The sequence below is a fragment of the Electrophorus electricus genome, chromosome 1 (assembly GCF_041902795.1).
Source record: "Electrophorus electricus isolate QZ-2024a chromosome 1, ASM4190279v1, whole genome shotgun sequence".
NCBI classification, from domain to species: domain Eukaryota; kingdom Metazoa; phylum Chordata; class Actinopteri; order Gymnotiformes; family Gymnotidae; genus Electrophorus; species Electrophorus electricus.
The window spans coordinates 44,677,006-44,692,005 of record NC_137497.1 but is presented as its reverse complement, the minus strand read 5'-3'; the positions used below and the strand labels follow the sequence as shown (position 1 = coordinate 44,692,005).

The 15,000-nt window shown below is 41.8% G+C and overlaps 1 protein-coding gene across 2 annotated transcripts in view; it reads left to right on the top strand.

The window, feature by feature from the left end:
- kcnb2b (potassium voltage-gated channel subfamily B member 2b) overlaps window positions 1-15,000 on the top strand; it is a 61,240-nt gene that overhangs the window by 4,141 nt on the left and 42,099 nt on the right. The window contains exon 1 of one of the 2 annotated variants that reach the window (XM_081721766.1): window positions 14,696-15,000. This exon is cut by the window's right edge and continues 163 nt beyond it. The exons of the other annotated variant lie outside the window; for it this stretch is intronic. Within the exon in view, the coding sequence (XP_081577892.1) occupies window positions 14,933-15,000 (68 nt within the window). The 5' untranslated portion in view covers window positions 14,696-14,932. Of the gene's footprint in view, window positions 1-14,695 lie in introns of those variants that run through there. 2 annotated transcript variants of the gene reach the window in all.

Sequence of the window (15,000 nt, the reverse complement as noted above, 5' to 3'; positions counted from 1 at the left end):
ATTCGTTATGTTTTTATCACTGTACAAGAGCTTTCTGAATACAAAAGTAGTTTTGCAGAGAGGGGCATACGGGAGGATTTGTTTTTCATGGATTTCTCTCTCTCTCTCTCTCTCTCTCTCTCTCACTCTCTCTCTCTCACATGCGCATGCACAATGTTTTATGATGCTGTGAAATATATTTATTTATTATAGTTTTAGAGAAAAAAACATGGAAAAATATAGACTTGAAATCAAGTTAGTGTCTTCAGAGTGATCCAAACCCACATATCTGCTATATCTGTATTTTTATCTGGTATTTTACTACCATCATCAAACCAATAGAAGGTGGTAACAACAAACATAGAGGAGTCAGAGGAATCAGAGGAGGAGGAGACAGAGGAGTCAGGAGGAGGAGTCAGAGGAGGAGGAGACAGAGGAGTCAGGAGGAGGAGACAGAGGAGTCCAGGCAAAACTCTACAAAGGCTTTTTGGAAGCATGCCTCTTAAATTGCCATTATAAACATAAAGCTGCTGTCTCTAGGACTCTCCTTAATGCATGCATGCGTGTGTGTGTGTGTGTGTGTGTGTGTGAGTGAGTGTGAGTGTGAGTGTAGGGACCCATCAGGCGTGCTATTATATTACATTTCTCAGTGGAATCTATGTTCAAACATCACACCATCACACACACACACACACACACACAGACACACGCACACACACACATAACATCCTGTTCTTTAGAATGAAAGGTTAAATGTGGAGGTCTGGTGACGGAGTGACACACTGTTTGGAGTGGAGTTACAATGAAGGAAAGTGTGACATTATGAGAGGTAGCCAGGAAAGTTCAGACTGGACTGGGAAAACAGATCTACGTAAATCCGCAGAATGAACAAAAGGATTGGTGCAGTCCCAAGGCCCTGCCCGTTTCCTGCTGTGCAGTGGAGTGAGGGGAGTCTGAGAGGATACACCTCAGTGAGACTCACCTCAACATCTAGCCTTGCACGAGTGGCCTCAATCACAGGTACCCTCAACTCACTAACAGGAGATCAACCAACAGCTATTCATAAAACAGCAAAAACCAAACATTCTTCTTTAAAAGAAAGTAATTCTTAATTTGTGTATTTAATTATTTGATTTTCAGCTGGTATGTTATTAAAAAGGATAGACTTTAATATTAAAGGAATTTGCATTAATTTTGACAGTGTGGGCAGCTGTGTCTGAAATAACATAACATTGCACAATAAACACAATGTTAATCAACATTGTGCAAAGAGTCCACTGGCGAAATTCTACCTCCTGTGCTACTGTAGACACTCCCAGGCAGGAATACGGGCCAAGCCCAAAATTGCAAATTGCTTGTAATGGTCCAACAACAAATAATTGGTGAGAAAATTAGCAAGTTAAAAACCCACTCGTGACCTATGCTACCATGTGCCGATCACAGCTCGTAGAGGCAAAAGGACTCTGCTGGAAACAGGAAAAACTACCATCATACTCATCTTAGTCTTATGAAAACTTTTACATTAAATCTAATAATTGTCTGGGTGTTCCAAAACATTTTTCCAAAACATCTTCTGACTTGTTTTTGCCAGTAAAAGATTCATAATTTTTTGGTAATCTGCCACATCTGATAACAAGACTCAACACAGAAGCCACCATGAGAGACATCTACAGGTAGAGCGCTACGACAGAATTACGACAATGCCCGTGTACACAAGTGAAGAGAATAGGCTCTAAAAATGCAGTCTGTCATATGGGGCTTGCTGTCAACAACTACATAGCTGTTGGTTTTTTGTTTTTTTTCAGACCAACTGCAGGTATTCTGAAATTTACAAGACCCTAATGGCACAGCAAATCTCTGTTTCACTATTAGCTGTTAAGAGAACAGGTGGATGTTTTAAAGGACAGTTGATGTTGTCTGAACATAAGGATGTGTTCGAGCAGAGCTGACTGCCTGCTGAAATGTATAGTTCTCAAAGAAAAGTAGAATAAATGCCTTTAAAACAGCAGAATTGGACCTCTGAAAACAAGACCCTTTCTTGAAGGACAATAACCCGAGAGGGTTATCTAATTCAGGCTTTGTGTGTTAAAAGTCTCTGCTGTCTAGGAAAAACAAGAAGGACAGAATGAAGGTTTTGGCAGGATATGAGACGTTTGATTCCGAGGGGCTCAGCAGGGCTGTGTGTACTCATGAGTCACAGTGTGAGTTGCATGGTGATGGTCGAGAAAGGTGTCGTCGGAGATCTGCTGAGAAATACAACAGTGAATGCATCTGTGTCACATGGAGATTAAAGTGTGGTGTGGGGAGTCTTCTCATCTGGTATTAACAAAGTCTTCTTAGCTAGTGTGAGAGTCCCTATATATCTGCTTTTCAAGCCTGGATTATGACCAAAACATAGAACAGAAAGCTCACAAAACTGTCACCTTTACTCATAACCTGAGCTAGTGTGTAGTGAATTAATATATTTGATCTCTAGGAGATGTCTATGCTTGCAGACTATCTATGTGTTCAAAGCTAGAGCGTACTGTGTTTCTATGGTGTACTGTGTTTCTATGGTGTACTGTCTTTCTAGTGTACTGTGTTTCTACAGTGTACTGCTATTTTAATGTACTGTGTTTCAAATGTTCTGTGTTTCTAGTGTTCTGTGTGTCTATGGTGTACTGTGTTTTTACGGTGTACTGCGTTTTTAGTGTACTGTGTTTCTATGGTGTGCTGTGTTTCTAGTGTACTGTGTTTCTATGGTGTAGTGTTTCTAGTGTTCTGTGTTTCTAGTGTTCTGTGTTTCTATGGTGTTCTGTGTTTCTATGGTGTTCTGTGTTTCTAGTGTACTGTGTTCAAGTTCAAGTTTGGTTTATTCGTCACATACATGGTCATACACAGTATAACTCGCAGTGAAATGTGTTTCTATGGTGTTCCGTGTTTCCTTTCTCTTCCCTACATCTATAAGGAAGTGAAGAGCTCTGAGATGACGCACCAAATCTTGTTTACTTTGGGATGCTGCAAGCAGATTTGTGTAAACAAGTACTAACCATTTGCATCATCTTAGGTTCAGCAGTTCACTTGAGAACTCAGACACCATAATTCTTGGACACTCAGTGACCGTAACTCTTGGACACTCAGTGACCGTAACTCTTTATTTGTGGATAGTTTGTTGTAAAGTCAGCCTGAAGTAGTCACGATATAAAGTTTGGAAATATGGGAAATGCAGTTTAGCAACCTGTAGACACAGTCTCACTTACCTCAACGATAGAAAGTAGATTTAAAAAATTTGATTTGCGTTAAGGGATGTGCACTGCTGGTGCTTTACGAGAAAAATAAACATATACAGTTGTGCTCATAAGTTTACATACCCCTGGCAGAATTTGTGAGCTGTGTATGGTTTCTGGAGAAAACATCGGAGTCAGACTGCAAGCAGTCGTGTCTCAGTAGTTCAGGTACTGCACTAGTAATCAGAAGGTTCAAGTCCCACCACTGCAAAGTTGTCACTGTTGGGCCCCTGAGCAAGTCCCTAAACCCTCAATTACTCTTATTGTACACAGTCATAATTGTAAGTTGCTTTGGATAAAAGGTGTCAGATGAATATAGATCAGACAAAACATGTCTTATTTTAAATATGTTTAAAATGATCAAACTATTTTTGATCAAACTGTTATGCATCACAGGCTAGCCCTATCATTAAATACACCATAGCATTAACAGGAATAACAAAACATTCCTGATCATAATTTGCACACTCAGTTACATCAGTGAAAGCTTGCAGTCTTTTGATAGTTTGTAATGAGGCCCCGTTCTGTTCTCGTGGTGTCCAGCTGCAAGCCTCCAGCTCCTGGAGACTGTCTGGTTGTCTGTCATCAGCTGCATGTTTGAGTTCTTCCCAACACGCCTCAGTGTTGTTGAGGTAAGAAGACCGTAACGGCCACTCCGGAACCCCCACCATCTTCTGCTGAACCCACTGAAGGCTTGATATGGCTGGTTTCAGATCTCTGTCAATCTGCAAAGTCCAAAATGTCCCATGCACATTATTGATTAGCATATTTTGGGTGTCTAGGTGTTGATTGGTGTATTGTAAGGCTGTATTGAGGCATCGCTAGGTGTTGATTAGTATATTGTAAGGCTGTATTGAGGCATCTCTAGGTGTTGATTGGTGTATTGTAAGGCTGTATTGAGGCATCTCTAGGTGTTGATTGGTGTATTGTAAGGCTATATTGAAGTGTCTATGTGTTGATTGTTATATTGTAAGGCTGTATTGAGATGTTTCTAGGTGTTGATTGGTGTATTGTTAAGATGATTTGAGGTATTTCTATGTTTATTGTATTCTAAGGCTGTTTTGAGGTATCTAGGTGTTGATTGGTATTGTAAGCAGGCTGTTTTGAGGCATCTAGGTGTTGATTGGTATTGTAAGCAGGCTGTTTTGAGGCATCTAGGTGTTGATTGGTATTGTAAGCAGGCTTATTGAGGCATCTAGGTGTTGATTGGTATTGTAAGCAGGCTGTTTTGAGGCATTTAAGTGTTGATTGGTATTGTAAGCAGGCTGTTTTAAGGCATCTAGATGTTGATTGGTATTGTAAGCAGGCTGTTTTGAGGCATCTAGGTGTTGATTGGTATTGTAAGCAGGCTGTTTTGAGGCATTTAGATGTTGATTGGTATTGTAAGCAGGCTGTTTTGAGGCATCTAGGTGTTGATTGGTATTGTAAGCAGGCTGTTTTTTGGTGTTGGTTCAGCAGTCTTTTTTCTGGCAACTCCATCGTGGTGCCATTTTTGTTCAAGTATCTCTTTATCATGCAGCCAAAATAGACACAGAACTTTGTTTTAGAGAAGCCTGCAGACAGTGTTTCTGGCTTTTTCCTGGCAGCTGTATGTGAAATCTCTCTTCCACTACCTGACCACGGCTTTGTATTAACAGAAGCCATCATTTTCTACTTTTTGAACACTGCTGACTGGTATTTTCTTAGGATATAGTTTCAAGTTTCAAGTTTCAAGTTTGGTTTATTCGTCACATACATAGTCATACACAGTGTAATTCGCAGTGAAATGGTGGAGAGTGCTCTGTCCAAACTGAGGAAAAGAAAACAGGGGTGCATAGAGAATATCTATAGGATATCTTATGTACTTGATATATACCTGATTTATGAAGTTGAATTACTTTTGATCTCAGATCTTACATGATGGTACATTTGCTTTCCTTATATATCAGTAACAGTCATGGAGGAAATTCACAAGAGCGCCTCAAGCTAATGACTATTTATACACAGACATGAATTACAATCCAACAAGGCACAGGTGTGGACACGTACTCTTCACTGCCATCCCAACCTGTGTGTGGCAACTCGATTATATATATTATCCCAAACATATTTTAGGCCAAACATTCAAGTGTATGCAAACTTCTGATCAGAGCAATCTGTATGATTTCAGTTATCATTTACATTTATGGCATTTATCTGATGCTTTTATCCAAAGTGACTTACAATTTTGACTGAACACAGCTTGAGTAATTGAGGGTTAAGGCTCTTGCTCAGGGGCCCAATAGTGGCAACCTTGCAGTGGTGGGACTTGAACTGGCAACCTTCTGATTAACTACTAAGCTACCATTGCCCCCCCCACTGGTTATCAATATGAGTAATGAAGGTTACACACAATTCTATGATGATAAATTGCTTCACCTGACCAATCTTCCTACATTTATGTAAGGAGAGCTCTTCTTCCATGTAGTTAATCCTGTTTAACTTTCGGCTGTGTCTGTGACTAGCAACGCTAACAACCACATGTTTGTGTATCCATAGGGTATGTAGGACGCATCTCCATCAGCCAGAGTCGATACAGCACTGTGATATGGTCACTAGTGAAGAATCAAATGTAGCTCACACAGACTTCAAATTAATTTGCATATACATTTATTACTGTTGATAATAGAGGACATGTTTGAATACCACATTCAGACATTCAGGAGTGCACAGATTGCATTTAGGTACACGGATACTAAAAGGTCTTTCTAAACGTTTCCTCTCCACAGTGCTTTTATCCTGTTCATGTCCCACCAGATTTTCAGGGACCCTTTTTGATGCGTCACGCTGGCTTTTAGTGCATGGCGGACCACAGCCGTGCTAAATTAGTGCCCCCCACGGGACCCACTGTCATTGTGGAGCACACCTTCTTTCTGTCTGCAGTGTGTGAGTTACGTAATAGTTTCCATAGGAACCCAATCAGTGCATGTTATTGTTTAGGTCTTGCATCCAAATTGCTCTTTCTTTTGGCTTCATAAACAGATAAGAGAGAATTATGGGTGGCAGTCCTGCGTGTGGTCGTGGTTAGATTTCCAAGCCTCTGTGCTGAACTGGATGTTCCGGGAACACATGTGAAATATTGCCGTGGTCATCCTCACATTCAGACTTTTTTTTTAATCGAGTGCTGGGAATTTTTGTTTGGTACATTCTCAGGATGCCAGTTTTGATACGTCCAGACTGTTTTGTTTTTAAGCTTTGAAGGTGAAAGCTGGATATAAATAACTAGTCCACTGTCTTCTATAAAGAGAGCATCAGAATATTCCAATTGTTGTCAAAAGGCAGAACTCACAAACAGTTCATATCAGAAGGCAGAGACACTCCTCCTGCTGCAAAGCGAGTTATTTTGCAAAACAAAGTTTTGACAACTTCACAACTAGGGTTTTTTTCTCTTTTTTTCTCTGTGATGAATATTAGTAATTAAAGCAACGCTAGAGTGTTGCTGTAGCAACAGACTGCAAAATGATAGCAGAGCTTCTATAGTAGCATCAAGCAGTGTAAAAATCAATGCCCTTGACAAAGTGAATCTGTGTAAATAAAATCGCAGTTATTGAAGAGGCTTGGGTTTCCTCAGAGGCAGGAGCTATACAAATGGATCCCAATTTAACTTTTAGATGCTCCAGAATGTTCCATAAGCTGAAGGAGGTAGAGAGAGGGATGCCCGATGACGTTTGATGGATGAAGGGCACAGAGTACTTCCCCTGTGATTGCAGACATCAATTTGCACAGTTGAAATCCGTGACATTTCAGATTTGCCGGTTTAATTACTTCGCAGATAGCACAGGAATCAGTGACTCCGGTAATTACAGAAGCTTTGACTGAAGCTGAAACAAGATTTTTGCGGCAAGCTTGACAAACATGCTTCACGCTTAGTGCTTCATTTTAATAGCCTTCTTTAAAAACTCTCCATGCTCTGTGTGATGGTCTGGCTGGAGCCTGTGTAGTGCTGTAGAGAGCTTTAGGGTGGTGCAAACCATAGAGTAGCAAATATGGATGTTATACAGACCTACAGCTTCTGCAGACCTGATACAGTTATGGACTTGTAACATATCCACAGACCTCACAGAGCTATGAAACTGTACCTCATCCGCAGACCTGATACAGTTATGGAACTGCAGTACATGTACAGCTCTGATACAGCTAAGAACTGTAGCACATCTGAAGATCTGTAACTTGTCAAATCCTGAAGAATTATTAATGCTTATTTGACCAGCCATGCAGAATCAATCTGCCAGTGTAAAGAAATATAGACTAGAGCACTGAAAGGCAGGCGGAACAATTGTTTCCCACTTAAAACGGAGACATCTCCCCAGGCGGGACAATACACCTCATTTATCAAGCATTCACAGATTAGACTGTAGTATAACGGCGAAAGCAGGAGGATCTCTTACAGTATCTCTCACAGCTCCATGAATACACCTTAGGACACCACGGAAGTTCATGTACGGTAATGGTGCCAAAACTGAAAAGTGCCCCACATACAGCGTTCTAAGAGGAAAAGCATTCTGTGAAGAGAAGTTTCATTAGAAATTGTACACAAAGTACACAAGTACACAAAGAGAGAAAGTTTCCAGAGATACAAGTTTGGAAATTGAATCTGATGTCTGTCCCTGTTTGGCTGAGACAAAGGCTGAGTCTGGAATGACGCGGCTATTTGACCAATCTTCCAACAGAGGAGAGGGAACGTCTGCCTGCCATTCCCAAATCTGGTTGGTTGCCGGATTGCCATGACCATGTGAAATTTTATATGCAGCTACTAAGAGGAGGTCCAACGTCTTCCTAATTACCTTCTCTGAAGGTCCTAGAGTAATTGTCATTGGCCAAGAAGGTTAATGTCTATCAGCCTTGAAGCTAAAGAAAAAAACAGATGCTGAACAGATGCTGAACAATAAAAAAATTGTTTACTAGGCACAACATGAATTAATTAAGTGAAGCCTAAAACAACAAACTTGATAACAAATGAATACACAAAAGACTTAGATCTAAGACATTCAAAAGAAACAAGTGATTTCTCATCTAACTTTGGATTTCTCTTCACTTTCAGAACTGTTATCTCTTCTTGGCTATGACAGTTTGAAGTCAAAGTGAATACAAATTTAAACCATGCAATTACTTTGTTGATGATTATACCTCTAAAAAGAGAAACGTACAACTCTTTGCATTTTGGATACTCAGTGGCACTGAATCTGACATAAAAATAGATAATTCCACCAGATTAATAACTTTGAGAATAAAAATTTTATGGACATTTTTTTGGTGTCCTTTCATTTGATGGAAATTAAAATCTGGTAGAATTTTGGGAACAGTTAATATATTTAAAGTAGGTCTCCCAGTCCAGTGGTGAATTGCAACCCCTGGTTTTCCTGATGCATGGGTGAAGAACCTGGAGCAGAAAAGGGTAAATGATCAGGCCGGGGTGATATGACCTTCTTGTTTTAGAGTTTTAATCCCGATTTATGGCTGGTGTTGTTAAAACATCCTGGCACTTTAGGGTTCTGATCATTATGAAACTGACAGTCTCCAAGGACTAGGGGGTGAGAAGGGTCAATTGAAAAAAATGAGTCAAAGAGGGAAGAAGCAAGCACCTGACCTTTGCTTGACCTTGTGCTGCCATGTTTAGTGCCTTGGTGTTGCCCTTCAGTCCTGCCATTTCCAGCTATTGGTGGGATTGTCTTATGTCAGCCCCCTGCTAACTGTGCATGGTACATTCCATGGAGGGGATTATACTGCCATGGCATCTCCTCTGCTTCCATGGTGACCACACCTCCGGTCTGACTGAGGTACTCTTCCATCAGATCATCCTTGGAGGCCGTTGCTTGGATGCACTCACAGATGTATCATGTCTCACTGTGGATGGAGGTTCTTACACATTCTAGGCCCTTTCCCCCTCCTTATGGCTGGTGCCCCGTCCAGTCCAACCTCCAGTTGGATTTTGGGTGGAGTGCTCCGGGTATTGTGAGGAGTTTACTGATCTTGACATCAGAAGCTTCCAGTTCTTCTCTTGGCTATCTTATTCTGGCTTCTGCATGTCTGATGTTTATGGCTTTGATCTTATGGTTCCCATTCGACTGACACTTGAGGATCCGTCTTACCCTGTGGAGGTACTCAAATGTTGCTGCCGTTCCCATTTCTGCCTCGCGGTGTGATTGGTCCAACAGGTATTTGCAGCCGTTATCGAGATCCTGGGACCTGAAGTCGTGTGTTTTTGTGGAAGTTCAGTTCCCAGTTCAGTTTACTTTTTCTCTTTTTACTTTCAGCCAGCCACACTTATCCCAACCGAGTGACCTTCTTATTTCCTTTGTTGTAGATCCTGGTCATGTAGATCTATGAGTCACGGACCATGTAAAGTTTGATATACAAGAGATGGCTGATGGTATCTCCACTCCTGAATCTGTACCCATATCTACTCTTACTGATGATTAAGCTGACAGGATTCAGGCCAAAGCAGAACAGCAATGGGGAACACCAGTGTATCTCCTTGATAAATACCACAGTTTAGGCTCACCTGGATTTTCACTGTGTTGGCTTCTACTATCGTCCTCCAGTGTTCCATTGATTTGTATACAAAGAGCCTTATGGTCTTAGTATCTTTATAAAGATCTAGGCATTTGAGTATCCAGGTGTGTGTGGCATGGAGTGGTATGCGTTCTTATAGTCAGTCCATGCAATGCATAGGTTGTTCTGTCTGGTCTTGGAATCCCGGGGGATCTGTTGGTAGGTAGTGCTTTGAGTCTCTGGTGGTGTTCCCAATCCCCTTTTAAGCAGTGCTCATGTATTTGCACATATCATTCTCATTCAGCTCGATGGATGACCGTATTCCTGACAGGTGCTCCCAAGTTGTGGACATGCAGGTTATCAGTTTGTAGTTGGAAGGTGTTTGGGCTTTGTTGATGTCCTGCCTACTGTTGGGCTGTCCAGATGGAAGCCAGTATTTAGCAGCTGCTACCTGTGGTCTACTAGTTGGCCATACAGAGCTGTTAGTTTCTTCAGCCAGTTAGCATGGATGATGTCCAAGCCAGCAGCTGCCCAGTTCTTTATGTTTCTGACCCACTCTTGGACATCTGCTATTGTGATGATATTGGTTTCTGCTCTGGGAGAATATGGTATCATTTTAGAAGCACTTGGTCTTCCAGTACTGTTCTATTTCCACTCTGGGTGAATCTCCAGTCAGGGTTCTGCTACACCACATTTGGTAAAGAAGGCCTTTACTCTTTTGGCCGCTTTTTTATGTGTATCTCTGCAAACCAATTCTGTAAGCATTTTGTATCATAGAGACTAGAACCTCACTTATGGGCTGCACATTGGATTTCTTCTGTAGCCAGTTCCTGTCTTTGATCTTTATGTACTTCTGGAGCTCTGTCCTACAACCCAAATTGTCTTTTATCTTTGTTTACAGCCTCTGTTTCCATGGGGAACAGTGGAAACTGCCTATGGCTTGTATTTTTTGTATTTTGTATTTTGCAACATGATTACTGCAGTGGCATATACCAGTTTGTTGGCTTCAGTCATATTGGCTGTTGCTGTTGTGCTTACTGCTACTTCTACATAACATGCTGCTATGTCAGGTGAGCCTGCAGTGAGGGCTGACTGCAGTTCACTTATTCACTTATATAAAATGTTATCGTCCTTTCTCAGATACAGTGAGCATTCCCCATTTCATCCATCTCCAGTTTCCTTATGTGCATCATACAGCCTCTTTCGTTAAGCGCTTCTGTCGTAGCATGTCATTAGAACCTCGTCCAACCTCATCCATCTATGGTTTGTTTCTCCACACTTTCCATTCAAATTGTCCTGGTTCCTCAAATTTCAGTACAGACATTATTAATCTAGCAGACATTGTTAATCAATCTGGCCAAGCTAGAGTGACTCTCTGTGTTCATGCTCTCAGTTTCAGACGTAGGCAAATTGAACATTAGGAATCTTGTCCTAAGGACTGATATTGGTACTAACAGTGATTTGCTTGACCCAAGGATCAAAGCGCAGTCTTCTGTGTCCAGTTGGGTAAAATTAATTCCTAGACTGTATGTATGTGTGTACGTATATTTGAATGCCTCTGTTTGTATTAATGTCTGCACGAACGGCTGTCCTGACCTTGTGGCCTGTTGTCTTACTGTGGACTATCAATCCTTATTGATCCTTTTTAATGGTCTACATCTGATTTTAGAAAATGAAGTGTCTATATTTGGCATCCTGTCATGCTTTGTGTTATTTTATGGGTCTGATTCGGGTAGCTGATGCAGCACTGCTACTGAGCAGCAGTACTGATTCAGTGTTGACCAAACATTGTCCCAGTATTGTCCCAGTGTGGTGCCAGCATGGGCTTGCAATAGCCCAGAACTCCCTGCTGCTTCATGTCTCCTGGAGGTGAAGGACAGAATGAGTTCATAGGCTTCTGCCTCTCTCTAGTCTGGGAGGCCATAGATGCAGTAGAGGCAGTTAGCAGTAATGTGGGTCTACAGTGGTGGAGGTCTGTGGTGGTGGAGGTCTACAGTGGTGGAGGTCTGTGGTGGTGGAGGTCTGCAGGAGTTGGGGTCTGCAGAGGTGGAGGTCTACAGTGGTGAAGGTTTGCACTGGTGGAGTTTGTACTGGTTTACCAACTACAATTATTTGCTTCACTGCATTTGGTTGTTTCTGTGATAGAATGACATGACTTTGCCTGAAATGAGACAGCAGTCATGTAATCACTTCATTTCATGCTTGTTTTTGTGTAATTTAGAATAGTAACAGCAAAGAGTGGATATACTTGTTGTCCTCCACACATACACACACACACACACACACACACACACACACACACACACACACACACACACTCACACACACCTTTTGTTTTTGGCCACTGGGATGGACAGAGTTAGGGACCGGGAACTAATTGTTCTGTTGGAGAGTGATTGCAGGGGCTTGTCCTAGCTCTCTTTAAACAGTAATGGAAGGATTCTGAGGTATAACACAGAAGATTAATTACCAGGTGGTGTTAAAAGCCTCCGGGGAAATAGGAAAGATGACTACACCATTGATTGGGCTTCTGTTTACCAGCACTTCAGGTCCCAGGAAATAACAGTTTCCCTTTCACACAAATGGATTATTATGGGGACCCCTTTCCCCACCTGTAGGGCTACAGCTAGGGGGCGCTAATGAGCTCACCGCACTTAAGGTCACCTGAAGGGTAGCAGGTGGTTAGCGTAACTGTGTTAGCATAACTGAGTTAGCGTAACTGAGTTAGCATAACTGGGGGTTGTTTCTTCCTTTTCTTGGCCTGCCTGTCGTTCCATCTGATTTGTGGTGCTGGACGAGCTTGTTTAATGAGCAGTAATGAGCTCCTGCAGACAATCTTCCACTAAATTTATCATGAACCTGACTAAACTCCCTGGCAGTCCAAATGGAAGCGTCTCAGTTTTTGGCTTGACATAGTGGTTCTGGGCACTGGAACTGGCCATAGTCCTGCTAAAGATTTTTTTTTCTTTTTTCAATAACTCTCTTTAAATGAAATGTAATTAATATACACATTTCATTATTAATTTCTACCACTACCATTTTTTCCCCTCTTATGTTATCAAACAATAGCAAAAATCCTGCCAGCGCAGCAGTGCCAGATCTGCACTGTCGTGGCTTTTGTCCTCGGGCCCTTCGTGACTTCAAAGTGTTGTGCCATGACCGATTCATGAGCTGAGCTGAGCCTGATGTTCCTGTTACCTCCCTTAGTGGCTTTAGCTAGATGCCAAACCCCCCAGTTTAATAACTTTTTCACTTGTGCGTTTTCATAGCTTCTAACCTTTAGTCACTGTATCTTAAAAAGTCTGTTATTTAAAAGAGCAGAAATGGAATTGGAAATGATCTGGACACTGAGTGTAGTTTTTATGCTTCTCAGAACAGAAAACACATTTTGTTTTGGGAAGAGTTTTTATTGAGTTTTAGTGTGTCTTGCTTAATTTTGATGAGTTTTTCATTTCACAGGGAGCAGGGAAGATGAAGCAACTGAATTTGAAGGACGTGGGTTGTTACCCTCTCTCAGCCACTGGTGAACCAGAGCCACAGTGTGTGCAGAGCCACAGTGTGTGCAGAGCCACAGCTCTGTTTGCCTCCTTGGATTCCTTCCTCACACTCTGCCTCACTTTTTCACACTGTTCCGTTTATTGGTGGTCAGGCCTTTTACAGGATCTACTGTAGCTTCCTCTCACTGGTGTGTATGTCCTGTAATGTTGCTTAGAACATCTCTGGATAAATATTTTTTTTTAAATGTAGACCTGATGCATCCATCTATAAATACACTACACTTTCACGGACACATCAGTCAGTCCCTGCATCTTTGTGTTATAATCTTCATCGACATTATTACCCTGGGGACTAAACACTGATACAGAAATGCAGAGAAAAGCTCTTTGGCGTTTGTCATGTTGAGATCCGATTTCTTTCCCTGATTCTAAATTCATTTTCTGTTTTAATATTATCAAAAATATGTCAGGAGAAAAACTGGATTTTGTGTTAATTTAAATTTTTTTAAAGTGTCTGTATCTGTGTGTTTATATGTGTGTGTGTGTGTGTGTGTGTGTGTTTGTGTGTGTGTGTGAGTGTGAGTGTGTCTGTGTGTGTGTGTTTATAAGTGTGTGTGTGTGTGTGTGTGTGTGTTTGTGTGTGAGTGTGTGTGTGCGTGTGTGTGTTTATATGTGTGTGTGTGTGTATGGGTGTGTGAGTGTGTGTGTGTGTGTTTGTGTGTGAGTGTATGCGTGTGTGTGTGTGTTTATAAGTGTGTGTGTGTGTGTGTTTATAAGTGTGTGTGTGTGTGTGTGTATGGGTGTGTGAGTGTGTGTGTGTGTGTTTGTGTGTGAGTGTATGCGTGTGTGTGTGTTTATATGTGTGTGTGTGTGTGTGTGTGTGAGTGTGTGTGTGTGTTTGTGTGTGTGTGTGTGTTTGTGTGAGTGCGTGTGTGCGTGTGTGTGTTTATATGTGTGTGTGTGTGAGAGTGTGTGTGTGTGTTTGTGTGTGAGTGTGTGTGTGCGTGTGTGTTTATATGTGTGTGTGTGTGTGTGTGTGTGTGTGAGGGTGTGTGTGCGTGTGTGTATATGTGTGTGTGTGTGTGTGTGTGTGAGATTGTGTGTGTGTGTGTTTGTGTGTGAGTGTGTGTGTGTGTTTGTGTGTGAGTGTGTGTGTGCGTGTGTGTGTTTATATGTGTGTGTGTGTGTGTGTGTGTGTGTGTTTGTGTGTGTGTGTTTGTGTGTGAGTGTGTGTGTACGTGTGTGTTTATATGTGTGTGTGTGTGTGTGTGTGTTTGTGTGTGTTTATAAGTGTGTGTGTGTTTATAAGTGCGTGTGTGTGTGTGTTTATAAGTGTGTGTGTGTGTGTGTGTTTATAAGTGTGTGTGTTTGTGTGTGAGTGTGTGTGTGCGTGTGTGTTTATATGTGTGTGTGTGTGTGTGTTTGTGTGTGTTTATAAGTGTGTGTGTGTTTATAAGTGTGTGTGTGTGTGTGTCTGTGTGTGTGTGTGTGTGTTTATAAGTGTGTGTGTGTGCTCGCAGGTTAATAACTTTGTTGGACAGGTTTGAATAACATACCCACTCTTTTTCCGTGACCCTTTGACTGGCTGTTTGCCCCACAGGGCAGAATGAGTCAGTCTGCCTTCCTGACACTGGAATCAAATCCATGAGTGTGTGGCACGTGTGCTGAAATCTGCCGCAGATGCACAGGAGGCAATTTAAAGTGTATTCCGCTCTGCGAGGAGTCAGAGCTGGGAGGCTGCTCTCACT